Source organism: Trachypithecus francoisi, unplaced genomic scaffold, assembly GCF_009764315.1.
Source record: "Trachypithecus francoisi isolate TF-2019V2 unplaced genomic scaffold, Tfra_2.0 Lachesis_group17, whole genome shotgun sequence".
Taxonomy (NCBI): Eukaryota; Metazoa; Chordata; class Mammalia; order Primates; family Cercopithecidae; genus Trachypithecus; species Trachypithecus francoisi.
This window is the reverse complement of record NW_022681462.1, coordinates 81,836,280-81,862,838: the sequence shown is the minus strand read 5'-3', so window position 1 is coordinate 81,862,838 and position 26,559 is coordinate 81,836,280. Positions and strand designations below refer to the sequence as shown.

The following is a 26,559-nucleotide window of genomic DNA, read 5'->3' as shown; positions in this document are numbered from 1 at the left end:
TCTGGACTGTGAGTCTGTGGTTCTGGTGGGCTTACAGGGCCTGGGCAGAACTCAGGCCTAGGCAGGGGGCTCATGGCTGGCCAGAGACAGAGGGAAACCCAGGATCCTGACGTCACTCCAAAATGCTGGGGCCTGTGGCAGGGCATGGGAACAGATGCCTAGGGGAAGAGGGAGTGGCTCTGGCTCTGAGAGTACTGGGAGGGCTGGGAGACCCAGATCCCACAGGAGACACAGGTCAGCTAGTACCCCAGCTCCTTGGTGGGAAGCCTTGCAGACAACTACAGGCCCAGGTCACACTGCAAAGGCTGTTGGCTTTAATTGTGGTTATAGTCACAAGACAGGGGTGACAAGGAGGACACTGGCAGGGGGCTGGGAGCAAACCTCATATTAGCCTTGACTTTTTTGGAGGTTTTAATTCATTTTTATAAAATATGAGCTGGCTGAGCTTCAGGGAACTTCAACAGGGAACAGCAACAGCTCAGGGAAGGGTGGAATTATCTGCTGGTCCCTGCTCCCCCAGGTTGGGGAGAAGGAAGTCTCAGGCCAACGGCTGCACTCCTCACCCAGTCAGTGCCCATGGGTCAGGCAGGGAGAGGGGTGGGTGGAGGAGGAGGGGGCAGCTCCTGAGCTTCAGACACTGCTCGCTTCTCCCTTCTCCCCATTTCCCTTCCCTAGTCCTGCTTTTTTATTTTATTTTATTTTATTTTATTTTTTTGAGATGAAGTTTTGCTCGGTCACCCAGGCTGGAGTGCAGTGGCATGATCTCGGCTCACTGCAACCTCCGCCTCATGGGTTCAAGCAATTCTCCTGCTTCAGCCTCCTGAATAGCTGGGATTACAGGCACTCGCCACCAAGCCCTGCTAATTTTTACATTTTTAGTAGAGATGGGGTTTCACTATGTTGGCCAGGCTGGGCTCGAATGCCTGACCTCAGGTGATCCACCCACCTTGGCCTCCCAAAGTGTTGGGATTACAGGCGTGAGCCACCACAACTGTCTCCCTAGCCTTGCTTTTAAGATTTCTGGAAAAATCAGGGAACCCAACGCTCCTGCCCCGGGGTTCGCTGGAGGCTGCAGTGACTAGAGGTGGCTCCTGCTCTTGTCTGTGCCCTGGGACCTGGGGCTGAGGATGGGAACAGAGGTCCTGCTGGGGCCATTCCTGCAGCCTGGGCAGACCAGTTTTGTGTGTTGCAGGCAAGGCCCTCTGACAGCACCCTCTCCCCTAGGACCCCACCCCTCCTGGCCCCTGGCCTGGCCCTGACCAGCTTGTCAGCGATGTGGTCCATGATGCTGGCATTGTAGAGGCGGCGGCGCTGGTCCGGCCACCAGCTCTTGATGTAGATGCAGGGCTTTCGCTCCAGGTAGGGCAGATGGAAGTAGTTCCTGGGGTGGGCAGAGGTGGGAGGTGAGGTCTTGGGGGCCCAGGGAGGTGGGAGGGCCAGGCCACAGGAGGATGGGAGGTTGGACCCACCTGTCAGTGACCAGGGGCCGCATTGGTGGGGTGGAGGAGACTGAGGCCAGGTCCCCGCCATCGCTGGCCTCGTCGTCACTCGAGTTCTGAATCAGGTCTACTTCTTCCTCATCCCCGGGCTCCTTCCGGGGCCGAGGCCGCTGGGGCCTGGACAGGCCATCAACTTCGTTCCCATAGTTGCCTGGAGGCAGAACAGGTCCAGAAGGCTAGAGTGTGTTCCCCCCTAGGCCCCTCCCACAGTCCAATCCGGTGCTGCCTTGGATTTGGGAAAAGGAAGAGGGAGAGTCAGGGAATGGGGCTCAGATGTGACACAGCATTAGCCCGAGAGAGGTGCCCGTGTTCCCACTCTGCTGAGAGTCGGGGAGTCCTGCTGATACCTGAGTGCGAGGAGGCCCAGCCCTGGCCCAGGCCGAAGCCTGAGTTCCCATTCTCTCCTCTGCAGCCCAGGGAAGGGCCTCTCCTTGCCCTCTGCCCCAGGTCCCAAACACAGCCTCACCCTGTAGGTGGAGCTGAGGGTTGGCCCTTTTATGGGGCGTGGTCCACCACATGCACACATAAAGGTGTTTCTTGGGTGCTTGAGGCCTCTCAGGGGAAAGGGGTCAATGTCCCCTACAGGAGTGAGGACAGGGCTGAGGTGCAGAGCCTCACACTTACCACCTGCAGCCTAGGCCTGAAGTGCCCCGTGGGCCCAGCACTCACCTACGCCTGAAGCCCTCCATGGGCCCAGCACTCACCTAGGCCTGAAGCCCCCCGTGGGCCCAGCACTCACCTATGGTGACCTCAAAGGTGATGGGCTTGTCTCCATTTCTCCGGTCAATCATTGAGGCCTCCAGGAAGGCTCCAAAGAGAAAGAATTCTTCCATTTTCCCTGCACAGCTCTGTGGGGAGGCAGTTCAAACCGTTCTTGAGCTTGAGTATGGGTGGCAGGTCGGGGGCCAGGCCTCCTTCCATCTCACAGACAGGCCCTGGGGGTAGATGGTGGGGGCATCCCACCCAGCTTTGGGGCCAGGCAGCCCACACCCCGATGGCCCTCCAGCCTGGATATCCATGGAAGCAGGGCTGGTTCCAGACACCACAGGGACAGCCGTGGCTGGGAAGAGGGGTAGAAGGGAGGCACCGTCGTGAGACCTGACGGCTGTCGTGAGATAGAGCACAGGCAGGCAGTGAATGAGGGCAGAGTCCTGTTGGGGGGCTGAATGGGAGCCTCTGCTTCCTGGCGAGGAGCCTCATCCTAAGGTCTGACTCCTCTGGTAGACAGGGCAGCAACAGGCCAAAGTCTGGGACCCAGGTGTTTTGGGGGGAAGGAGGCTGAACTGGAGGCCCTGGGGGACAGCACAGTTTCCGGGGTCTCACCTCCGAGATGGGCGTGGCCTGCTCCACTTGCACCTCTGTGGAGCTGGTGAGCTCAGGGTTGGAGGTGTCCAGGATCTCCACGGCCAGGCCCAGCAGGAGCCGGGCCCGGAAGGACACACCCTCCCCCAGGCCCTCGTTCAGGTCCTGGTGCTCATCCAGCAGCGTGTAGTTACGTGTGGAGCCGTACATGTTCACCCAGGCTGGACCCAGTGTGGGCAGGAAGCCTGTGGCAATGGGGAGAAAAACGAGGGAGCTGTATCACATCCAGGGTTCCCTGGGGAAGAGGGGCCTCTTTTGGGGGTCCCTGGCCTCCAGCTCTTGCGTGCTGAGCTGAGAACTTCATGTGTGTTATTCAGATGTGGGGCAGCCGTCTTATACTGTGCTGGGGTGGAGTACTCTCTTGGGTCTATTTCTTCCCTGCGGGGGCCTGAGCTGGAAGTGGTGGGGAAGCAGAGTCTAGCTTTCTGCTTCCTGGAACTTGGAGTAGGAATTGCCAACAGTCTATTTGTAGGACAGAGCTAGTCCTTCCAAGTCCCCAGCATGACCTTCGGTTCTGTGCCATTTTTGCAGCTCTGTCCCACCATGGTCACCCTGCTGGTGCAGACCCCTCCCCTCCCCGCTGAAGGCCCTTCCTGTCCATCTGTGCCTGTGAAATGCTGCTTCCTCACGAAGCCTTCACAATTCCTAGGCACAAGTCCCTTCTCTTATGGCTCAGATCTATCAGGACTCTGACAGGGGTCGCAAGATCCGGTTTTTTTGGTTCATTTGCTTTTTATTCTGCCTTTTTTAAAAAACACACTTACAGCATTTTAAAAATTTAGATATACTTCACAGGACATAAAATTCACCATTTTAAAGTGTACATTTCAGTGGTTTTTAGTATGTTCACTATGTTAAAAACCATCATCTAATTCCAGAACAGTTCCACTCCCTCAAAAGAAACTCTGCACCTATTTAGCAGTTGGTCCCAATCCCCTCCCATTAGCACCTGGAAACCGGCAATCTACTTTCTGTCTCTATGGATTTGCCGGATGTTTCACATACATGGATCAGACAACATGTGGCCTTTTGTGTCTTCTGCCTTATGGTTTGACCATTTGGTAGCACATCTATCTCCTTAATACACAGTGAGCACTTTGATCCAGGAATAGATTCTTATCTCACTCTATGTCCTTGGAACCCACCACAGGGCAGGGATCCTAGGAGGTGGCCAATCCCTGCGAGTCTGCAGATAGGCACTACTATTAAGTATTACATATATACACACTGTAATTATCTACAAATGCAGTATATACACTGCAATGAAATGCATATTCATACTATACTTATTATATCATATAATCATTATTATTTTCACTTTAAAAATGGGAAAACAGGTCACACAACTACTAACTGTCAAAGCCAGTCAGCTGGGCTCAGGCCAGCTCTGAGCCGACCTGAGCCACAAATCCACACCCTCCCCTTGAGGCAGGGGCTGCTGGCAAGGCCCTGGAAACCCCTGTGAGGCTGAGGTCCGGAGTTGATGGTGGTGGTGTGAAGAGAGGAGGTCTCACCTGCTCCTTCCCTTCAGGCCACTCCCTGCCCCCCAGCACACCCCGTCTCCTGCTGCTGACCTTTGTCTCCATCATTAGAAATCTTGCGCAGGTCAATGAAGTGGGTGCCGATGGCCACGTCATTGACCTTGTCCGAGTCTCGGATCTGCACCTTCATGCGTTTGCAGAGTGGGGGAAAGAGGTCTGTAAAGACCACCTGCTCATTCCACAGGGGCTCATAGCTGCTCTTCTGCACGGAGGTCTTGCCCTGGTGGAAGGGGGAGCATGGGTGAGGGTATGGCATGTGTGTGTGAGTGGATGCATGTGTGCGTGTGTGAGTGGGTGTGTGTGTGTGAGTGGGTGCATGTGTGCGTGTGTGAGTGGGTGTGTGTGTCTGTGTGAGTGGGTGCATGTGTGCGTGTATTACTGGGCGCATGTGTGCATGGGTGAGTGGGTGTATGTGTGCATGTGTGAATGGGTGTGCGTGTGTGAGTGGGTGCATGTGTGCGTGTGTGAGTGGGTGTGTGTGTCTGTGTGAGTGGGTGCATGTGTGCGTGTATTACTGGGTGCATATGTGCATGGGTGAGTGGGTGTATGTGTGCATGTGTGAGTGGGTGTGCGTGTGTGAGTGGGTGCATGTGTGCGTGCATGCCTGTGAGTGGACTTGTCTTCACTCTTCCCACACCCCCAACCTCTCCTCCCTCTCATGCCCCCTGCGCAGCTCTCAGTCTAAGGACTACAAGAGGCAGGGAGGATCCTCTAAGCCCATCCCTGGCCGACATGATTTCCAGCCTTTTCTTACCCGCCCAGCTGCCCCAGGCCCCATGCTCATCAGCCTGCACTTGTGATGCCTGTCACCCAACCCCCGCCTCCTGTACCTCATACCCCAGTACCTTCTGGCCCGCAAAGAAGACTTGCACGTAGGGGTCCACGAGGTCCTTGTTTTCACCGATGAAAGCCTTCTTTACATTGGCCATGAGGCTTGTGTTCATACGGGGCAGACCCTCTGCTCGGTAAATTTTCACATAGAACCGGGCCCACTGGCGTTCGGGGGGCACCCCCTCGGGGAGCAGCAAGTTCCTGCCAGCACATACAGCCAGGGCCATCGTGGCCGGGTCCAGGTCCCCAGCCCCCGTCCTGGCATCTACACACCCCTGGGTCCTGGCACAGTCTCTAAAGGACGGCTAGGGGAGCTAGGCTAGGATGAGACACTTGCGTTCATGGAACTTGCCCCTTGTGGAATTCTGGGCAAATCTCCTGTCTCACTGAGCTGCCATTTCCTCACTGTTGAGGTGGCTGTAGTAATACCCCTCCCAAGAATATGGTCGGCTCAAGCACGCTAACACATGAGTGCTTTGTAGATTGTGCATTGGGATACGGTCTTAGTATTATCGTCAGTGTTTTATAGTACCGTGCCATATCTTTTGTTTTGTAAATAAAAACTTTATAGTAGCCACTCTCTCTCCTCCAGCTCACGAAAACAGGATTCATTGATCCCAGCACTTTCATCCACTGACTCCAGACAAGGTCACAGAATATTTCTCAACAGCTGCTATCAGCTGCCTGGAATTGGCACACCAGAAGAAACTGTGGCTCTCCCAGCACTATCCTGCTGCTGTACTCAGGACCCAGCAGCTGCTGGCTCTGGTCTGCCAGCATCGACTCTTCCCACCCCGTTTCTCACTGGCAGAAAGGATGTCAAAGGACTGTTATTCTCAGTCATCCTCCATCACCCGCTGCCCCTGGGAAGAGTGGGGCTGTTTGGGAGAGTGGGCGAGAGCAGGGTGAGGGAGACGGGTGGCAGGTACTCTGAGCAAACCCTCCTCGGGAACTCCCTGGGAGAAGGAAGGGCTGGCTCAGACTCCAGGGGCTGGGGTAGCTGGGCCTCACCCTTCAATGTCATCTTCGTCGGTCTCATTGGCCTTGTGGGGCGTCTTGATGTTGTCCCCTTTGCCCACCACGGCGACGTCACACTTCACGTAGCCCTTCAGTCCCGAGGAGATGTCGTCGGGGTCCGACAGGATGGCCCACTTGTGATGGAACTGGTGGTCTGCAGTGGTGAGGGGGGGAGCACTGCACCAGACCCCCCAACCCAAGGTGTCTCCCAGTGCTCAGGGGAGGCCAAGGGGTGGCAGAGCCAAATGTTCTCTTGGCCCTTAGAGTCCCAAGACCTGGGACCGTGGCTCTGCCTGTCCCTAGTCCAGGGGGTGATAGAGTCTGAGGTCCTCTGGAGCTGGGCAGTGGGTGGATAGCCCACCCATGGACATAAGTCCCGTGAGTGGTGTGACTTGGAAGTGCGACAGCCTCCTCCTAATTGGGTTCTTTCTGCCTATGGCCTCTTCTATGGCCCCACCCCAGTCAGCCAGCCTTCACATAGCTGTGAAGGACACAGCTGCCCACAGGGCCTTCCCAGGTGGGGAGGCTCACGCTCCTGCTCCCCATCTTCAGCTCCTTCTGGGGCTTCCTAGTGCCTTGGGGTAAAGACAAAAGGCACGGCCTGTGGGCTCCTGATGTAGTGCTCCCTGACTCACTCTGCTGAGCCCACCCAGCCTTGTGTTCCTCCTTGCTGAACATGTGTTGCGGATTTGCCCTTTTATACCTCCGTGCCTTTACATCTGCTGCTCTTTGAGCTTGGAATGCCCTCATTCCTGCTTCTCCACCTCCATCTCTCTCTCTCCCTGTTCAATTTGTAAACTTCTACTCATTTTGCTCAAGTTTCTCCTCCGTGCAGCCCTCCCTGACTTCCTCAGAAGAGTTGATCCTGGGCTCTTTGGTGTTTGTTCTCTGTGCTCTCTATGCACATTTCCCATCTCACTGTGCACTGTGCTCATCTGGGTATTGTTTGTCTCTGATTTTAGACTGAGAGTCTGCTAAAGACAGGGACTGGCAGTCTCATCCCAGTGTCCTATGGCCTACGACTGTGTAGAGGGAAGGACAGATGTCAGGGAAGGAGGCACTTTGGGAAGGATTTGCTCCTTCAGGTTTACTTTAAGCCCAGTGGGCAAGCAGAGGGAAGCGCATCACCGTGCCTTAGGAATCTGCTTCCCAGGATGTTCTGTGGGCACTGAACTCTCTGGGACTCAGCACCTCCCTCCTTCACTCCCTTCTTCACTCCCTCCTCTTCCACCTTCTACTGTAGCCCAGGCCTGCGTCCTGCAAGCCTGTGGCCCTGGTGGGCTCCCAGAGATGTTAGGGGCTGTGTGCAGAGGTTGGCCTTTCTGCCTTTCTGAGAATAGCCAGGCCACCAGTGTCTCAGAAAAGATAATGCCACAGTAGAGTCTGAAGAGAGGGACAAGCAAGGCGAGAAGGCAGGAAGGCACACAGATGAGGAGTCACTGGAGAGCCTCAGCCAGGCCGGCAGGCCTCCGGGGAGGGGCCATGTCCCAGGTATCCCAGGAACTTCAGGTCTTGCCAGAGCAGATGTGTGTCGGATGAGGAGATAGACAGATCGCTCAATAAATGGGTGCAGAAATGGGCAGAGGGATGGATGGTGAGCTGCCTGGCCAGCTGAGAGATAGATGGACAGATGGTGAATGGATTATTGGATAGAAGGAGCCATTAATATCTGGACAGATGGGTGGGTAGATATACGGATGGGTGTGTGGATGGATGGATATATGGGTGGGTGCATCTGTGGATGGGTGGGTAGGTGGATGGATCTGTGGATGGCTGGGTGGGTAGATATATAAATGGGTAGGTGGGTGGATGGATGGATATATGGGTGAGTGGGTGGATCTGTGGACAGGTGGGTGGACCAATGGATATATGGGTGGGTGGGTGGATGGATGGATACATGGATGGGTGGGTGGATCTGTGGACAGGTGGGTGGATGGATTTGTAGATGGGTGGGTGAGTGGATGGATGGATATGGGGTAGATGTATAGAGGTGTGCATGGCTAGATGAATTGGGGACATTTAGAAAGGAAAGAGAATAAGATTCAGGAGGAATGTAAAATCTGCCTTCAAATTTAAAGGCTATTTTTCTTTTTGTCCTGAAAGAGAGACCTGTGAAAGTGGGTGAAGGTTACAGAGCAACAGATTTTGAGATGACCCAAAGAAAGTGAAGATATCTAAAATAAGAGGTAGTGAGTGCCCCATTTCTGGGAGGACTAAGTAAGGTTAGATGACCAATTAGAGATGGTGCTGTGGGGGTCCCTACATCAGGTTAACACCTGACGACTTCTGAGGCCCTTCTAGTCCTAATACTGTGTGATCTCAGGCTAGAGATACAAGGACCACATGAGACCCTGAGCTATATGCTTACCAGCCAGAAACATCATTTCACCTCCCTTCAGCCTGGGGCTGACACCTGCCAGTCAAGGCTAGCCCAGCTGGGGAAGTTGCTACATCCCAGACCTCCTCTTTGATCTATGAGGATGAGTGTATAGCCCCGACTTCCTCTATGATCTATGAGGATGAGTGTATGGCCCAGACTTCCTCTGTGATCTATGAGGATGAGTGTATGGCCCATCCTCACTCCCAACAGAGAGTAGCAAAGAGTAAACAGTTTCCTGCTGTTGCATCTGGTGGTACAAATGACAAATGTGGTCCTGCCAGGGTGAGAAGAGTGTTTCTCGGGAAACCCCTTCCAGTTCCAAGAGAGATTGACACCACCCAAAGCTTCCCAGCAGCACCCAGGAGTGTCTCTGGGAGCATGCTGTCCAACAGTGCCCTGGCTGGAACTGAGGACTCATCAAGAAGCCCCGGCCAAACTGGAGACATCAGAGTAAAGACACTGGGTCTCAACTCTAGGACCCATGTGACTTCAGGCTCTTCTGTCCCTGGGAGGGCACCAGGCTCAAGGCTGGATTCAGCAGGAGCGGCGAATCTCAAGCTGGGTTACCCGACTGGAGACCTGGGCTTTGGTCTCACCCAGACCTGGGCCCACATCCTGTTTCTGTTCCTTATTCACAGTGTGGCCCTGGACCAACTCAGGCCTGCTGAGCCTCAGTTTCCTTATGGTGAAATGGGAATGACGCCTACATGGGGTTGTGAGGGTGAGGCCTGCTGGGACAGTGAGCTTAGCCCAATGTCTGGCACTTACTGATGCCCTGGTTGTTTCCTCACCAGGACTTTACTACCCAGAAGCCCAGAGGTCCATATTAGACTAACCTCTGCCTTTTTCTCCACCCCCTGACTTTCTCTTGGCTCTTGGCCTCAGGCCCGCCAATGGTACCGGGGCCACTGCTCAGCCCTGGGAGGAGCTCATCCTCAGGGATGCCAGTCATTCCACGCAAGTGGTCCACAGCTATGCATGCTTCCAGGGAAGCAACATGGCGGGAGGCCGGCTCTTCCCTGCTCCCCACAGCACTGACGGTCAGCAGGGCTGCCCTCCGCTGAGGGCCATGGCATGTGTGGGGTGGTGGCAAAGGTACTGGTCTGGGAGCTGGAGATAGGGGTGCTACTCCTAGATGGTGGGCAAACCCCTTCAACACCCTGGGCTTCAGTTTATCTTCACAGAGAGGCTGGACTAGATGTTTTTCAGGTCTTGAGCACCTTGAGTGTTCTATGATCTTGTGATTTTTGTATGTATAATCTTGGTTTTGGACTCAGACTCCCTGGTCTGAGTCACAGTTGTAATGTGTGCCAGCGGACATCTCTTAGGTTGCACCACAAGTGATCACCAATTTGTTCAACTTACTAGTTTAGTGGTATCTCCAAGCCCCTTCATTTCTCTTAGCCTCATTTATCTCATCTACAAAATGGGAAGAAACGCTGCTGCCTACATTACTGTTTTGTGAGGGTCAAATGTGACAATTGGGTGAAATTATGTTGTCATTGTCAAAGGGCCTAATGGGGTCATTACGGCACTCTGAGCAGTGCATTCACTTCAGGGACACGGGATGGTCCCTAACCTGCCCACGGAGTGAGCTGTCATCTGGCAGGCTGAGGCACTTCCTCTGCCTGGCCCACCTCACAAGCCCTCTGGGCCACCCCTTGGGGTTCCCTTGCCAACCCCATTGGTGTTGGCCTACAGGATGCCATGGAGCCCACATGGTTGCCCAAGAGCCTGGGGCTCTTGTAAGAAGTGTTTTCAGAGACCAGAGTCCCTCAGAGGCCAGCACACTACATCTGGACTGAGAGCAGAGACCAGCGTCCCTCAGAGGCCAGCACACTACATCTGGACTGAGAGCAGACACCAGCGTCCCGCAGAGGCCAGCACACTACATCTGGACTGAGAGCAGAGACCAGCGTCCCGCAGAGGCCAGCACACTACATCTGGACTGAGAGCAGAGACCAGCGTCCCGCAGAGGCCAGCACACTACATCTGGACTGAGAGCGTCACCGCGTTCAGATTGGATAGTGTGGTTCGGTGAGGCTCTGGGGACACGCAGCCTGGCTTCACCCCCGACCAGCTGTGCAGCTGGGGCAAGCCCTGGCTCTGAGCCTCAACTGTAATAGGGGATGGCAGGGTCCTATGAGGGGTGGAAGGGAGTTCCTTTCTGCTCAGTGGATGCCAGCCCAGGAGGCAGGAGTCTAGGTGCAGCCCCTCTGCAGGCTGTGACGGGTTTCCCTCACTGTATCCTCTACCACTACTCGTCAGCCTGCCTATGGCCAGTGATGTGCCAGCCTGCCATGCACTCCTGAGCGTGCGATGGAGCTCCTTCCAGGCTCTGAGTGGAGTTACTGACCTAATTATGAATGAGAACCCACCAGACTGGGTGCGCAGTTGCTCACTGCATTTGTGTACAGACTGTGCGCGCCACTTCTCTGCAAGCCAGATGGCTGTGTGTACTAACAGTCGTCAGACTGTGGTCCTTGCCAGGCTTTTCCCGGGAACCACCACAGCGGGAAGGGCCCTGTGCACTATGCTCCCTGAGCCGTGTACACCTTGATTGATTGGCCATGCGCAGGTACTCACCTGGCTGTGAGTACACGGTTCCCACGTCCATTTTGAAGGAGCCCACCAGGGTACCACTGCGTAGCAGGTTCTTGGAGTGAATCACCTTTCAGGCAGAACCACAGCCCACCCGTCAGGCCTGGCGAGGGTGAGGCCTTCCATGGGGCAGTGGTGGGACGTGAGCTTTATGATGAAGTGGGGCGGGGGGGGCAGGCGTTTGGCAGAGTGGGGTGGCTTGCCCACCCCAGTTTCTCGCTGGCCACCGTGTACGGGCGAATACACTATTGAGAGGCACCGGATGAAAGGGGTGGGTGGGGGCCAGAATCCAGCCTGTGCCCCACTTGCTCAGCCATGTGTCCAGGCACGGCACTGCCTCTTTATGACAGGTATAGACAGAGGGGGCTCCTCTCAAGTGTGCACAAAGGTGCAGTTTGAGGGAGTGGTCCTGCCTGCCAGGGGCTGCTCCCCACTCACCGAAATCTTGATGATCTTGTCGAACATGACATCAGGAGAGACATGGAAGTCGAAGACGAAGTACTGGAGAGGGGAAGGATCCGGGCCTGCTGTCACTGTGGGCAGCAGCAACAGCCCAGGCAGTGCTGGGCCCCTCCCTCCTCGCAGTGCCTGTCTGCACCCCAGCCATTTGCCCTGAGCCCCAAAGTTCAGAGGAGCAGCAGAGGCAACTCATCTGACCCTGATTGATCCTGGTGGTGGGTGGTAGGAAGCAGAGCCCCATCCCCTAGGTGGGGCTGGTGCTGGCTAGTGTAGGGTGGGGAAGGAACTGGGAACAGTAGGTGGAAGAGCCTATGCCCTTGCACTGTGCTCAGAAGAGGCACAGGGCCAGGGAGCGAGGAGACCTGGGTTCTAGTCCCCACTCTGCACCTTCCTAGCTGTGTGGCCTTGAGCAACACATTCTCTGAACCTCAGTTTCTTGAGCTGTGAAATGGGAATAATGACACCCACCTCAGAGTCTTTTTATGAGGCTCTGATGAGACAATGTAACATAATTTACCAAATCCAAAGTGGCTACTGGCTGTAAGATATACTACGGTTTAACAGGCCACATGGACATTGCCATGAAGCCACAAGGCTGCCTAGGAGACACATCCCAAATTCAGAGAGGTGAAGCTGTAAAATAACACAAGCCTCAGAGCAGATGAACCATGGTGTGCCAAAGCACTTAGTTGGCAGTCCATGTGAAATGCCATGGGCGTGCACTGTCCTTTGGTGTTGTGGGCTGCCATGCGCACTTGCAGTCTCCATCTCTTCCCCTGGCCTGGGTGTGCAGGCGCTGAGGATGAGGGTGTGGGGCAGTAAGTAGAGGGGCTGCTGCTTTGGTGAACTGTGGTGGGGGAGAAAGGAGAAGAAAGGAGAAATGTTTCCAAAGTGCTTAGGGTAAATGTTCGAAGAGAACATGCTCCTGGCTGCTGGGGGCTGGCCCGTGAGCGCTGAGGGTAAAGCTTCAGAGCCAGCCCCACCTGGCTGTTACTGCTGGGCCAATCACTTTCTTGCCTGAGCCTCAGTTTATCTATTATACTATGATGTGGAGATATGATCCAGGGCTGTCGTGCTGAACTGCTCCAAGGGTGCCATTCACATGCGGTCTTCAAGGTGTGGTTGTGAAGTTGCAATGAGACAACCTGGTCAAGTCTTTAACCCAGGTGTGCACCCATGGTAAGCACACGGTAAACAGGCTATGCGTGACACTAACAGGCCCGGGGTGTGCTGGCCGGGGGTTCTGAAGCTCTGGGGAGGCGGGTGGGGATATGGATTTGGAAATCATCAGCACAAGATGGTAACTGACACCTTGGGGATGGAGGAGATACCTGGGGAGAGCATGGGAGGGGAAGCAGGCCCAGGTCAGGGCTCCAAGAAGCCACGGCCTTTCAGCCAAGAAGTCAGGCCAGGGAGATGGAACTGGAGAGACAGGGGAAGCAGGAGAGTGGTGTGAGGGGCCCCCAAGAGGAGTGGCAGGCAGCAGGATGAAAGAAACTGGGTGATCAAGGGAGAGGAGAAAGACATGGACATTATACTCAGGAACAGCAAGGTCCTTGGTGACCTTGAGGAGAGCAGTGCCAATGACATCTAGAGGCAGAAACCCTGCAGAGATTGAGGGGTGACTGCGCGGAGGAAGTGAGGACAAGCCAAGTGGTCTGCCTGTGGAGAGGAGGAGGAAAAAAGGAGGTCGCTGGAGAGGTGTGTGGGAATGAGGAAAGGCTCAGAGAGAGGTGACAGACTCCTAGTTCCTGTCCTTGAGCACACATGGGTCTTCATGGTTGTACTTAGCATATGCTGGAGTAGAACACCTTACAGGCAAGGGAGAAGGGGCTGGAATAAAAACAAAGACAGAGTTGGGCTGTGCTATTCCAGGTTCTTTGAGCTGTAGAAAGAGAAGGATCCAAGGCAAAGGGGAGAGGTGGATTTTTGGCAGGAGGGAAGATGGCGGCACTCCCAAGATGCCCAGGGTGGAGCCTGATGCACACACAGGATACACAGAAAAGGAGCCTTAGTCTGGTTTGTGAATGGCCAGCTTGTTCTGGAAGGGCAAAGGTTGTGAGTTTCCCTGCACACAGGCAGGCTCAGGGCCAGGCAGGGCGATCAGGCCAGGTGCCCACAGCTGTGCCAGCCCCAGGGGAGCGAGCTAGCTGAGCTAGGGCCAGAATCCCGAACTCTCTGAGCTGTCTGCAATCAAATTCCTGAGCATATTTTCCTTTGGTAATAGCTTGGATACCTGCTAAGTCATGTTGATTGCTCCCACCTCCCTCTGTTGTTTTAATGGAGCCAAAGGAAGGTTCCTGCCAGCTCAGATAATTAGTCAGAAATAATACATTCCCACGACAAGGAGGATGTCCTTCATTGAAAAGGAATGTGGCATAGAAAGATAAGAAAAGGGAAAGAAAGCTTTGGGGCTGGAAAGGCTGATTTGGGGCTGGAAGGAATCATAGCAAGATAGTTTACAATGGTGGTCTCAACTGGGGGTGATTTCAGGGGACATTTGGCATGTCTGGAAACAGTCTTGGTTGCTGTAACTAAGAGGAGTTGTTATTGGCATCTACTGGGTAGAGGCCAGGGATGCTGCTCGCATCCTACACGGCACAGGACAATCCCACCACAATTATCCAGTCCAAGATATCCACAGTGCTGAGTTTGAGAACCCTAGTTTAGAGGAAACAGAAACAAAATCAGAGCTATTTGGGTTTGTGAAAAAGAACAAAAATGTGATCAGAGACACATTTAAAATCGTCTGAAGATGAGCAGAATGAATAGTCTTAGAGGATATAAATAGGGAATTTAGAAAGATTCTAGGCTGAAATGAGGAAGGGACCTGTGCAGGGTGGAAACTGTGCCTCCATCTCAGCAGCCTCCATCTTGCCCCACGTGCCACCGTCTGGCGCGCGGCAGATGCTCTGTGGATGTTTGTGTCTTCCTTTGGGTGAGTGTTACTGAACCCCTCCGAGTACATGCCTGGCTCTGAACAGATACAGCGAGGCAGGAGATTGGGAGCCTCCAGTCCACCAGGAGGACAGAGACACAGAGGACCAACCTCAATTCTGGGACATTAACACTGCAGAGAAAGGGGAGTGCTGACCTCTGACCCAGACACAGGAGGCAAGGCTGCTCAGTAGTAAGAACATTTGAGCTGGGCCCTGCCAGGTGAGGGGGAGTTTTCTGGAGGAGCCACAGAGTGGGCAGAGCAGCTCTATACCCTTGGGAAAGAGGAAGTAATTTGAATGAAACCCAAAGTGCGTGGGCCTGGTGGAGGGAGATCCCTTAAGTCAACAAAAGTGGCTTCACTGCTATCGAATAACCACGGGGCCACAGGGAACTGTCTCCATGCCTGTCATGGGGACATAGATGCTTTTCTAGGCAGAGGCTTGTCCAGTCAGGATGTGTCCTAACGTGAGGCCAGAGATGTCAATCCTGAATGTCCCTGGGGCTGAAGGGGTCCTGAGCAGGTTGTCCAGCTCTGGGGGCCTGTGGGAAAGCAGCTGGGAGAGTGGAGTTGATTTGTGGTCACAAAGGAGGGTTCGGCCAGGCGTGGGCTGAAGGACAGAGGTGGGCCTGGGTTTTCTTCCTGCAGGTGCACAGTCCAAGGACTCTCAGAGCGGCCTGAGAAATGCCCTCCGCCAAGCTACAGGGGGCACCTCAGTCCTCACCCACCTCAGGATACGGGACTCAGCTGCCTTACTTGGGCCAGCCTGGCACCCCTCACTGCCTGGAGCCACCAGGAGAAACAGACTGGGGAACCCTCCAGGAAGGGGATGGCAGAGCCCAGGCCAGTGGCTTCTGGGTTAGTCTGATGTGTGCTCAGGCATCTGGGAAAGGCCTGGACATCCTGGTGAGAAAATATTTTAAATGGCCCATTTTCAAGACATGATAAGTCTAAGTACTGGCATCCAACCTGCGAATGTAACAAACCACACGGCTCATGCACCTAGGCCACAATAAGCGAACAGAATGTAGAGGAGGGGTCAGCCCACGAAAGGGAAGAAAGTTTTGTTATTGGGAAATTGAAACTTAAATGGGGAAGGGGAGTGGGGTATAACCTTATAAGGGGGAAAATGAAGCTTAGGCGATGTCAGGGAAGATTGTAACCCCATAGTACTTGACCAATAGGGAACTGGGGAAGGGACATGCATGCTAGGAGATAAATGACATGTTGTGACTGCTCCGGGTGTGCCTGCCTACCAGACACTCTGTCTTTCAAGACCGTTATTAAAAGTCTCACTTTCGCTGTTCTTCATGCCTCTAAGTCCATTCTTTGGGTTTGGATGAGTGAGTGTATTTCTCATATCCCTCCCCAGAGCTGATTATGATGGGGTCCTGTTTGGAGCCTGGGAACCAAGGTGCCACATTTGTGATGGTGGCCAAAGCCCTGGGCTGGAAGCTGGGTGGGCAGCCTGGCCCCTGCTCCATCAGCAACATTCTCTGAGATTGTGGGCAAGGCCCTTCCATATGGAGGCCTCAGTATCCTCCTCTGTAAGATGGGGAGATTGAAGTAGAGGGTCTCTGAGCTCCCTCACCCTTGATGTGGCCTCAAATGGCTGGAAAGAATAGGAGTGGGTAACAAATGTTTTCTCTCTCACACCCCAAAGTCAAGGCCAGTGCTCTGGAGGGAAACCCACAGAAGTTCAGGCAACCATGAAGGAGCTGAGCCAAGAGGGCAGAACCCCACCAGCACGCCAAGGGCGATGCTGGCACTGTGACGTTGGACAAGGTCTGCCTTCAGAAGTCTCACTGTCCCCTTGTGTAAAAGGGAATTGATAGTGACAACTTCGGATGGTCCAGTTCAGAAGCAATTAGGAGCATGCCTGGCTGGTAGAAAGTGCTTACTAATGGTGCCAATGCCGCCATGGGTTGGAATGAGTCAGCTCTGTCCTTGGGCTCTGGCCTGGAAAACAGTGGGGACCAGGCCTCCTGGGGAGTGGGGTGGGGGCAGTTCTTTCACAGGCACTGCTGGGGTCTGCACAGGGGCACCCAGGTGGTGCACACTTCAAAGACCAGTGTCAGTCTGCGCTCTAGACTGAGGGGGTTCAGAGGATTTGAGGATGTGGCTCTGTTTGTCAGTGTCCTGGGGGTTGTAACAGGGTGGGTCACCCCTGCTGGTAGCCGTGTGTGGTTCTTGACTCCCAGCGACTCCTGTGTCTCTTGGGAAGGACTGGGGCCCACCCTCCTGCCACATTTACAGAGGCTCCTTTCCCCACAGGGCCACTGACCTCGTTGTAATAGGGGCAGTTAGTGGACTCCTTCATGGACGTGTACTTCTTGTCATCGCCCACCTCCACGCACACCACGGGGTCCATGTTCAAGCCCACCAGCTGCCGGGCCTCGATCACCGTGATGCTGACCTACAGGCAGGAGAAGGGGAAGCCAGAAGGAAAGCTGCCTAAGCCTAGGAGCCCGGTCCCACAAAGGTCCGGGGGCTGGGGCAGCAGGGTCAGAGGGAGGGCCTGAGAGCCAGCACTGGCCTCCTGGACTCCACTCTGACCACTGCCTCTCATCTGTGGGGTGATCCTGGGCTCCTTCTCCTTCCAAGCCTCAGTGTCTTCATTTATAGAGGAGTATGAGTTGGCTAACCTCTAAGTCAGTGTTCACTAGACTTACCTTGCTGGGCTGGAGGGAGGGAGAGGCATTAAAAACCCTGATGCCCAGGCCATCTCCAGACCAATCCAATCCAATCCTGGAGCATGCAGCTCAGGCATCTGTATTTTTATTTATTTTTAGTTTTAGTTTTTTGACAGAGTCTCACTCTGTTGCCCAGGCTGGAGTGGAGTGGCACGATCTTGGCTCGCTGCAACCTCTGCCTCCTGGGTTCAAGTGATTCTTCTGCCTCAGCCTCCTGAGTAGCTGGGATTACAGGCATGCACCACCACACTGGGCTAATTTTTGTATTTTTTATACAGATGGGGTTTTGTCATGTTGGCCAGGCTGTTCTCAAACTCCTGGCCTCAAGCGATCTGTCTGCCTCGGCCTCCCAAAGTGCTGGATTATAGGCATGAACCATCGTGCCCGGCCTGGCATCTGTATTTTTAAAGCTCCTAGGTGATGCTAAGTGCCCTGCATTCTTCCCTAGCGTTAATGTCTCTGCTTCAGAAAGAGCTGCCAAATCCATGTCTTAGGTTTCATGCACTCAGGAATAAAGCTTTTAAAGTCTTCATTAACTTGCATTTAATTTCCTGCTCCAGGAATTCTTATGTAAGCCTGCAAGCTTCTGATATGTCTTTGCGTTTCTGGAATTTGGCCCGCCCTTTCCACATTCCTGCCCCTTCTCCTTTTGCTGAATTTCTTTGTTTGAATGGCCAGTGTGGCTTTGGTGCCTGCCTGAGCTGCCTTTTTCAGCCTAATGATTATATGTTGTATATGCACTCTGCTGTGTCCTTTACATGGCATCCAGCTCTCTGCAATCTTACTTATATCCTGGGAAGCCCTTTTTCAGTTGTTCATTCATGCAACAAATGTTTCCTGGAAACCTGCTGGAGCCAGGCATAGGTGGGATTGCAACAAATTCTTCCTTGTGGAGCTTACCACAAATGATTAATGGCTTTTTTTTTTTTCTTTTTTTCACAGTGAATCTCTCTCTGTCACTCAGGTTGGAATGCAGTGGCGTGATCTTGGCTCACTGCAGCTTCCACCTCCCGGGTTCAAGCGATTCTTTTGCCCCAGCCTCCTGAGCAGCTGGGATTACAAGCACGTGCCACCCCACCTGGCTAATTTTTGTATTTTTTTTAGTAGAGATGAGGGTTTTACCATGTTGGCCAGGCTGGTCTTGAACTCCTGACCTCAGGTGATCTGCCTGCCTTGGCCTCACAAAGTGCTGGGATTACAGGCACGAGCCACTGCGCCCAGTCGATTATTGGCTATTTAAGCTAAAAAGACATAAGGAGAGAGAGAGACAGAGAGAGAGAGCCAGAGCACCGGTAATGTTTGACTTCACTACTACTTTTCCCGAATGCTCATTTTAAGCCACCAGGTCTCATTTGGATTTGGAGGTGTCAGTTCCTGTCAGGGTGGCCATGGTGAGATGGATAGAGGCATGTACTGGGGATTGCTGAACTTGGCATTGAACCCCAGACCTAAGATGTTGCCAGGTGTGAGGGCAAATGACCACATAGCCTTGTGTTTTTCAGCTACGAGCAGAGATACCAACTACCCATAAGGTTGTGTGCAGGTTAAATGAGATCATGTGTGTCAAAATGTATCCTCAACGGCAGAAAGCTCTATAAAATGTGAGTGACTCCAACAGAATCTCCCTTCAGCTAAGCGGCTGATCTCTCAAGTAGGTGAGGCTGTGCATGATACTTAGAATGGTTGATTCACTTGCCTCTCTCAAACGTGTGTTTTAACAGAAAAGTCTTTCCCCAGCTAGAATAAGTGTGGACCTCAGTACATTCTTCTTCTTTTTGTTTTTTTGGAGACAGTCTCACTCTGTTGCCCAGGCTGGAGTGCAGTGGCACGATCTAGGCTCACTGAACCTCCACCTCCTGGGTTCAAGCTATTCTCCAGGCTCAGCCTCCCGCGTAACTGGGATCATAGGTGCCTGCCACTGCACGGCGTATTTTTGTAGTTTTAGTAGAGATGGGGTTTCACCGTGTTGGCCAGGATGGCTCAATCTATCCTCGTGATCCACCTGCCTCGGCCTCCCAAAGTGCTGGGATTACAGGCGTGAGCCACCGCGCCCAGCACATGTTTCTAATGAGACTCTGAAGGCTGCTCTTCATGCCTGTCATCTTGGAGGTTTCATGTTTTAGTTGTGCTTTGATGCAACTTCTAAACACAACTTTACTCGAGAGAATTATCTTCCCTTTTCATGAAAAAGAATAACCACTAAAATGATCATCCAGTATCCATCAAAGTCTGAAACACATCCTGAGGGCAACGAAAAATCTGCACATCAGAAGTAATCAGGTTAAGGAAATAGAAATTCCAATATTAATGAGAACATTGCCAGGAAATGGGATATTTACAAATGAAGTGACCCTTGAACTAGGAAGCAAACATTTCTGTTTCGAATGTGAAGTGCCAAAGGGACAGAAGTAAAAGCTTAGAATCTGGAGCTTCACAGAAGTTCAATATTCAGCACTCCTTCAGGGAGATAAAAAGGAAATAGGACTAATTAACTTAGCTCTGAGAAGTTTACTGTGAAGAGAGCAAACAGACACTAGAAGTCCTCCTTTGCACAATAGTTTATAGAGTTTTAACTTCCACGAACACTTTTTTGCCAAAGATTTAAAAAAACCCCATGAATTTTTCCGCAACTCATGCCCCCACCAACAATAAAAAAGGCTTTCTATAACTCAAGACTGGGAAGCAGACAGACGTAGTTTTGGCATCTGCTGAAGATAAGCCAGTGGCAAGTCTCCTTCCCACTGCCAAGAGAATGGTTAAATTTTATGTTTTCCATCTCGAGGCATGGCCATAGGACAGGCTACTTGTCCCTGTTCCCCATTTCAGGACTCATACGTATCTCCCTTCCTCCATGGAGCAGAGCCAGTGAAGGTGACAACCTGGACAGAAGCTCTGGCAGTAGAGGCGGAGGGTGCAGGGGGAGGTGGGCAGAAGCTTGAAGGAGCAATGGAGGGAAGGGAAGCTCCAGAGGGTGCTCATTGCTGGTTGAGGGGCAGCCCCGAGAGAAAGCTGAGGGCGCTGGAGAAAGCCCACCACGTGCATGGTGTTGGGGGAAGGGGAATGCCATTCCTGCTGCCTCCCACCCCGCCTGGGGCTCTAGGAAGGAGAAATGATGCACTTGAAATAAAAAATAAAATACAGATGGTCATTCTCCAGGGTTCTGGGGGAGGGGCTTGCCCATCCTTCTCTCCAGTCATCAGCAGAGGACTCTATTTTCCCAGGGTGGAAGATGAAGAGGCAAACGGAGCCACAGCTGGGACCAACTGACCAGCTGACTATCCACCATCTCCTTTCAAGATAAGGGACATACTCCCCAGTGGCTTGATGAAAGCGATCACAAGGAATAATGCTGAGTAGTAAATCTATACCCCTGTCCTGGGGAAACCCAAGAGTAATGATGCTTTGTGACCTGCTTCCCAGGGACCTGATCCAGCTTCAAGAACATCCGCTGGGAGCTAGAGATGAGAGTTGGTGTGCCCTTTAGTACTGCCCTTCTGCAACATCCATTACCCACTCCCCGCTTTTCCAGGTGGCAGAGATGTGACATGACCAGATTTGCATTTTCAGAAGATTGCTCCAGTGCTGGCATAGAGGTTGGAGTGGAGGAGGCAATATGGGGGCAGAGAGGCCAGGTAGAAAGTGGGTATAAGCATGCAATTGAGGCTGGGGACCTCAGGTCAGCGGCAGAGGCATGAAATGGAGGTGGAAACTGGAGAGATGTTGGGTGACAATGTATTAAGTCTTGGTGCCAGGAAGAGAGGGTAATGAAGAGACTCAAGACCCCTTGACCCACCAAGAACATGTCTGCCAAGTGCCAAGCATTGCTCACTCTGGTGGGGAAACTGCACATTCACAGGTGATGACTGTGGTTTCTTGCCTTGGAGACGGCAATAATCAGGAAAGAGTTTACATGTGACATGCGTTCTAAATGGAAGAAACAAGGAGCATGGGAATGCCACGGTCCTGTTATCTCCAGGCTTCTTTCAGTGCCATAACCTTTAGAATGGTCCTGAACCCTCACAACCCTTCCTGGAGCTGAGTTCAGCTAAGTCTCCCCTCCTCTCACCACCGAGATGTCCTTCCTGAGGTCTTTATAACTCATCAAACCCAAAGTCTTCAAGAGAGTGAAGTTGCATCTGGTTTTATTGCTTTTTATTGTTTATTTATAATTTTCTTTTGAGACAGGCAGGGTCTCCCTCTGTCACCTAGGCTGGTGTGCAGGATGCAGTCTCGACTCACTGCAACCTCCACCTCCCGGGTTCAAGCGATTCTCCTGCCTCAGCCTCCCAAGTAGCTGAGATTACAGGTATGCGCCGTCATGACTGGCTAATTTTTGTATTTTTAGTAGAGACGGGGTTTCACCATGTTGGCCAGGCTGCTCTTGAACTCCTGGCCTCATGCAATCCACCCGTTTTGGCCTCTGAAAGTGCTGGGATTACAGGCATGAGCCACTGCACCCGGCCTGGTTTTACTGCATTATACATTGTATGCATTGGAAGTGAAAATAATTTCACATTTGCATCCTCATAGCTCTCTCTCAAATGTTTGCAAGGTGAGCTGTGAATGAACTTGTCAGGAAACACTGTGCTACCAGTTAAATACAACAACTGTTTTGTTCAGTTCGGTTTAAAAAGTCTTTGGAGGGGACAATGTTTGGTTCAGTTAATAAAAGTCTCTGGTGGGAAGCAGTCTGAAAAAATTTGGAAAACAAGCACTAAGTAGCAAGATGAAGATGAACCAGGTACCCGAAGGGAGCAGCTGTCTTGAAGTCTTGATATAGAGAAGTCAATTGTTCTGACAGCTGTGGCCAGACACCCCTGGCCTTGAACCCTGGCTCTAGCCTTGGCTAAATGTGGCAAGGACCTGGGACAAGCTCCTGACCTTCCTGGGGCCTCACTTTCTTACCTATAAAATGCAATAACACATATATTTGGGTGGTTGAAGAATTACATTAACTTCAATGGAAACATATATATGGCTCCTAGTACAGTGCCTGGCATAGCATAAACCTTCAAAAATAAGTTTCACGAACAATAATGACTGTAGTTTTGATGTGCTCTTACCTCTCAGGCCAGTGACATCATCTCTGAGTTGGGGTCTTTGTTCTTTGGAAATTTTCTGTTCTTGGCACACAGAGAAACAAAACCCTGAACCTAACCCCTTGGAAAAGCCTTCGGAAGTCTTAGGACACTTTGTGTTTTGGGTTTTGGCAGAGGTGAGGGGGCCCGGATTCTCAGACCTCCAAGGAACCCAATGGCTTAAAGTTGTTTAAAACCATAGGGCAGGTCCACTTGACATTGCCTGTGGCTGTTTTTCAGGCACCTGGGAAGACAGGTGCTGAGTAGGTGGAAATTAACTAAAACAAAGATGAAGGGAGATGAGGTATATTCTGGAGAAAACATGGCCAGATGTACCTTTTACATAGAAAAGTGCCATCTTATCCTTTCCTTCATCACCTGAGTGAGGGGAAGTGGGGTTTTCTGTAAAGAAGCGTTGGTGTGCATGGGGTCTGGGAACTAGGTATCAAAGATAAAGCTCTACCCTGGTAGACAGGGCTCACTCTGATTCTAGGGCCTGGTGCTGATACCCAGACAGAACATATCCAGGACAGAAGTGCAGTGGCAGCCAGGTGAGATCTCTTGCAAGCCCTGTCCCCTCTGAGCAGCCAGCATTCTCACTCAATGCTAGGAATGCCCAGCAGTCTTCTGATTTATAGCTGAGCCTTGTTAGCCTCCAAGGGCGAGTCTGGAGCAATGGAGGGTCCCTGGGCCTTTCCTGAGAGATGGTGTCCCAGCAGCCACCAGACATGCTCATCACCTGTCCCACCTGCACTGTTGGCCACATTCACATTCTTACAGCTAGCTGTCAACCTCTCTTTGTCTCAGTCTTTTGTCTCTAGTCTTAGAAGCATACAAATAAAAAAGTTGTGTTAATCTCATAAAATACAGAGAAGCAAAAAGAAGAACAAAAAATCACTCACATTCTCAGCATCCAGAGATAACCAGAATCGACATTACTTCCACCAATCAAATAATACAAAACAACAATTTAAAAATCATTCCAGGAAAACTTTCTTCAAAGGCCCTTATTTTAATGGTTTGAATACTTTCTTTGTAGTTCTCCTTGGTCTCTTTATGGTTTTTCTAGGTGCTTCTCACTTTATGAAGTCCAATGCTGAACATGAAATACTGGAAGGGCTTTGATTAGCATAGGCAGAGTTCTCAAGCTTTTCTTTGGGTTTGTATCTCTCTACTGATGGTATTTCTAGGAATGCCTCCCAGGAACAAGCTTACTTTGGAAACATATTCAGCTTGTGGTTCTCTATGACCCCTGGATCCATGCCTCAATATACTGGATAACGCACTTCCAGCTAGAATCCCCCACTAAAGCAGAGTCTGAAAGACATGAGGCCTCCAGGTGCCCACCTACCTGGTAATCCATGGGCCGCCCAGCACTTGGCTCCATCTTAATGTCTGGCTTAGATCTGAGGAACAGAATGTATCATCAGGCCTGGTGTATGGGGACTGCTTGTTGGGGGAGGAGGGCATGGGCAGTGGTTAGACCTGGGAGTGGGCAGAGGGACAGAATCGTGGTCTTTAAACACTCAAGCACTGCCAAGAATAGTGGGGATTAGTTGCCTTCAGAGGCCTCGACACAGAGAACTAATCAAAGGCAGAAGTAACAGGGAGACAGACATGGGGTCAATAGCTTCAAATATGGGGTGGGCAGGTCTGTGGCTTCCTTGGGCTGGGAGGTATTCAAAGACCTGAGAAAAGGCCTGCAGTTGCTGTGCTCTGCTTTTGCAGGGAGAGAGGTGAGAGAAACACCCAAGAAAAAGAAGAAAAGGGTAAGATTAGGTTAGGAAAAAGCTGTCCATGGGCCCTGATTCGTCCCTACCCAAATTTCAATCATAGCAAGGTCCTGCCTGACAGGGTGGGGGCAGTTGGGGTTGTGGGGCTCCCATCCACTCACCGCTTGTTGGAGACATTAGTGGTGAGAGCTGTGACTGAGGCTAGAGACACCGAGTCAGGATCCAGTCCATCCCCTAGCCGAATGGCCAGATGGTCAAGGTCTTCCATCTCCAGCACTGCTGGTTCATCTGGGGAAGATGAAAGACTGGTTAGGTGGGCTGACTGATGGTGAGATAGTGACTGTTTCTCCTTTTACTCTGGCATCCAGAAAGCTGAGAGTTAAATTCGAGGTTTACTTAGTTGCTACTGCTTAGAATGTTATGGTCTGAATAACTGCAATGTTTTTCTACCTAATCCTGATCTTGGATTTGAACGGATATTATGTCTGGTCTTGCCTTTTTATTTTAATTGAATGCTCTTTTATTGCATTGTACTTACTTAGGCACTGAATATCCCTTGTGGATGAAGGTAGGGAATAAAGAATCCACACTTTTGCACCTCTCAATAAATAGCTACCATTTATTGGGTGGATACTCTGTTCCAGGCACAACACCAGGACTTTACATGAGTATCTCTAGTCCTTAGAGCTGTGCCCTGCCAAGATGGGCATTATTCTCATGTCACAGGTACGGAAACGAAGGCTTAGGAAGTAACTTATCCATATCAAATAGCTGACGGAATTCAGAACCTAATGTACTGGTATTCATCTAATGAGATGCAGACATGTAGATTCCGAAAAGCCACCCAAGGATACTGGGTTTGGTCCTCAGCCAGCAGCTGTACTCTCTCCATTTAAGAAGGTGCGGTGGCTCAAGCCTGTAATCCCAGCACTTTGGGAGGCCGAGACGGGCGGATCACGAGGTCAGCAGATCGAGACCATACTGGCTAACACGGTGAAACCCCGTCTCTACTAAAAATACAAAAAAAAATTAGCCGGGCGAGGTGGCGGGCGCCTGTAGTCCCAGCTACTCGGGAGGCTGAGGCAGGAGAATGGCGCGAACCCGGGAGGCGGAGCTTGCAGTGAGCTGAGATCCGGCCACTGCACTCCAGCCTGGGCGACAGAGCGAGACTCCGTCTCAGAAGAAAAAAAAAAAAAAAAGAAGAAGGTGAAGGGCACGGCTGGTATTGGCATGGGGGCAAGAGGGTGGGGGAGAGAGCCTGAGGGCCACTGGGCCACAGAGGGGATGCTGGGGGAGGAGCCCCGATGGTGGGCCCGTGATGGAGAAGATGGCCCCCTCCCAGCTCCCGTGTCCTCTCCATTTCTCCCCTTGTCTTCCTCCAGGCCTCCCTGCCTGTCTTCCCCTCTCCAGCCGCTGCTCTGAGAGGGCCCAGTGCCACCTGCTGCTCCAGCCTCCCGGGCTCGGCCCTGCCGCGCCCTCCAGCGCCCCCAGGACCTCCCCTAAGGCCAGGCTGCAGCCTGATGAGAGCGCGCTGGCGAGGCCTGCCGCCAACCCTGCGCTAGTGGGACGCCGGTTTCCCCCCAGAAATAGGGAGTTGGCCAAACAGCGTTTCTTGATGGATATTCTCTGCTCTAATTAAAACTCTGGGCTTCTGTGTGAAGAAGAAAGAACCGGGAGCAACGAGGGCGGGAGGAGCTTTGTAACCAGGCCCAGCCGATAGAGGGCGCGGCCCGTTTCCCTCCCTCGGCCCCAGGGCGGCCCCTTCCTACAGGGCCTCGCCTCACTGGGCGGGGCCTGGCCCTGGGCCAGCCAATGAGAGCCCATGCCCCTCCCAGATGGCTCTGGACGACCAATCCCAGGAGGACCTTTTGACAGCTGGGCCGCGGCTGGCAAGCGGAGGGAGGGAGCCGCGAGGCGCGGGGCTGACTGGGGGACGCGGCGCCTGTCCTACCTGGTCTTTGGGTCTCCTCCTTGTGGGACCTGTTTTTGCCGAGCTTCATGGCGGAGAACACGCTCCTCCCGGCTCTGTGAGGAGGCCGCCAGAATGAGGTGCAGGGAGAGGGACGCGTGGAGGAAAACACACAAACACAGAAGAGCCAAACATGAGAGAACATATCAGAGAAGGGAGATGGACCCGGCCCCTCACCTACTGGTCCTGAAATAGGTCGGGATCTGTCTTCCCAAATTGGGAGCCATGAGGGGGAATGAGGGCAGAGAGAGACCCCTCCACTTCCCTCTTTGCCATCCTTTCACACACGGAGGAGAGGGATGGGGTCACCAGCAAGCAGAGAACGTGGCCTTGAGCCGGGAAGAGCCATTTTAACTGGAGCTCCTCTGGGTCTTGGACTTTTCAATCTGATCCCAGCCCCTCAGTCTAGTCTCCTCGGAGCTCCTAGCCCTGCCAGTGTCCCCACCCTCATCTTCCCT

General features: G+C 52.6%; 1 protein-coding gene across 4 annotated transcripts in view; it reads right to left on the bottom strand.

Annotated features, from left to right (window-relative positions):
- The window catches only part of OTOF (otoferlin), a 47,267-nt gene extending 20,962 nt beyond the window's left edge, over window positions 1–26,305 (bottom strand). For 2 of the 4 annotated variants that reach the window (XM_033176317.1, XM_033176316.1), the window contains exons 1-13: window positions 26,084–26,305; window positions 24,294–24,420; window positions 23,751–23,805; window positions 16,913–17,044; window positions 11,670–11,732; window positions 11,217–11,301; window positions 6,245–6,404; window positions 5,248–5,434; window positions 4,436–4,622; window positions 2,823–3,046; window positions 2,239–2,347; window positions 1,470–1,650; window positions 1,261–1,381 (exon numbers count right to left, since the gene is read on the bottom strand). In XM_033176317.1, the coding sequence (XP_033032208.1) occupies window positions 1,261–1,381; window positions 1,470–1,650; window positions 2,239–2,347; window positions 2,823–3,046; window positions 4,436–4,622; window positions 5,248–5,434; window positions 6,245–6,404; window positions 11,217–11,301; window positions 11,670–11,732; window positions 16,913–17,044; window positions 23,751–23,805; window positions 24,294–24,420; window positions 26,084–26,246 (1,794 nt within the window). In that variant the 5' untranslated portion in view covers window positions 26,247–26,305. Of the gene's footprint in view, window positions 1–1,260; window positions 1,382–1,469; window positions 1,651–2,238; window positions 2,348–2,822; window positions 3,047–4,435; window positions 4,623–5,247; window positions 5,435–6,244; window positions 6,405–11,216; window positions 11,302–11,669; window positions 11,733–16,912; window positions 17,045–23,750; window positions 23,806–24,293; window positions 24,421–26,083 lie in introns of those variants that run through there. The other 2 variants (XM_033176318.1, XM_033176319.1) reach the window with 1 other exon arrangement.
- Window positions 26,306–26,559: the final 254 nt, after the last annotated feature.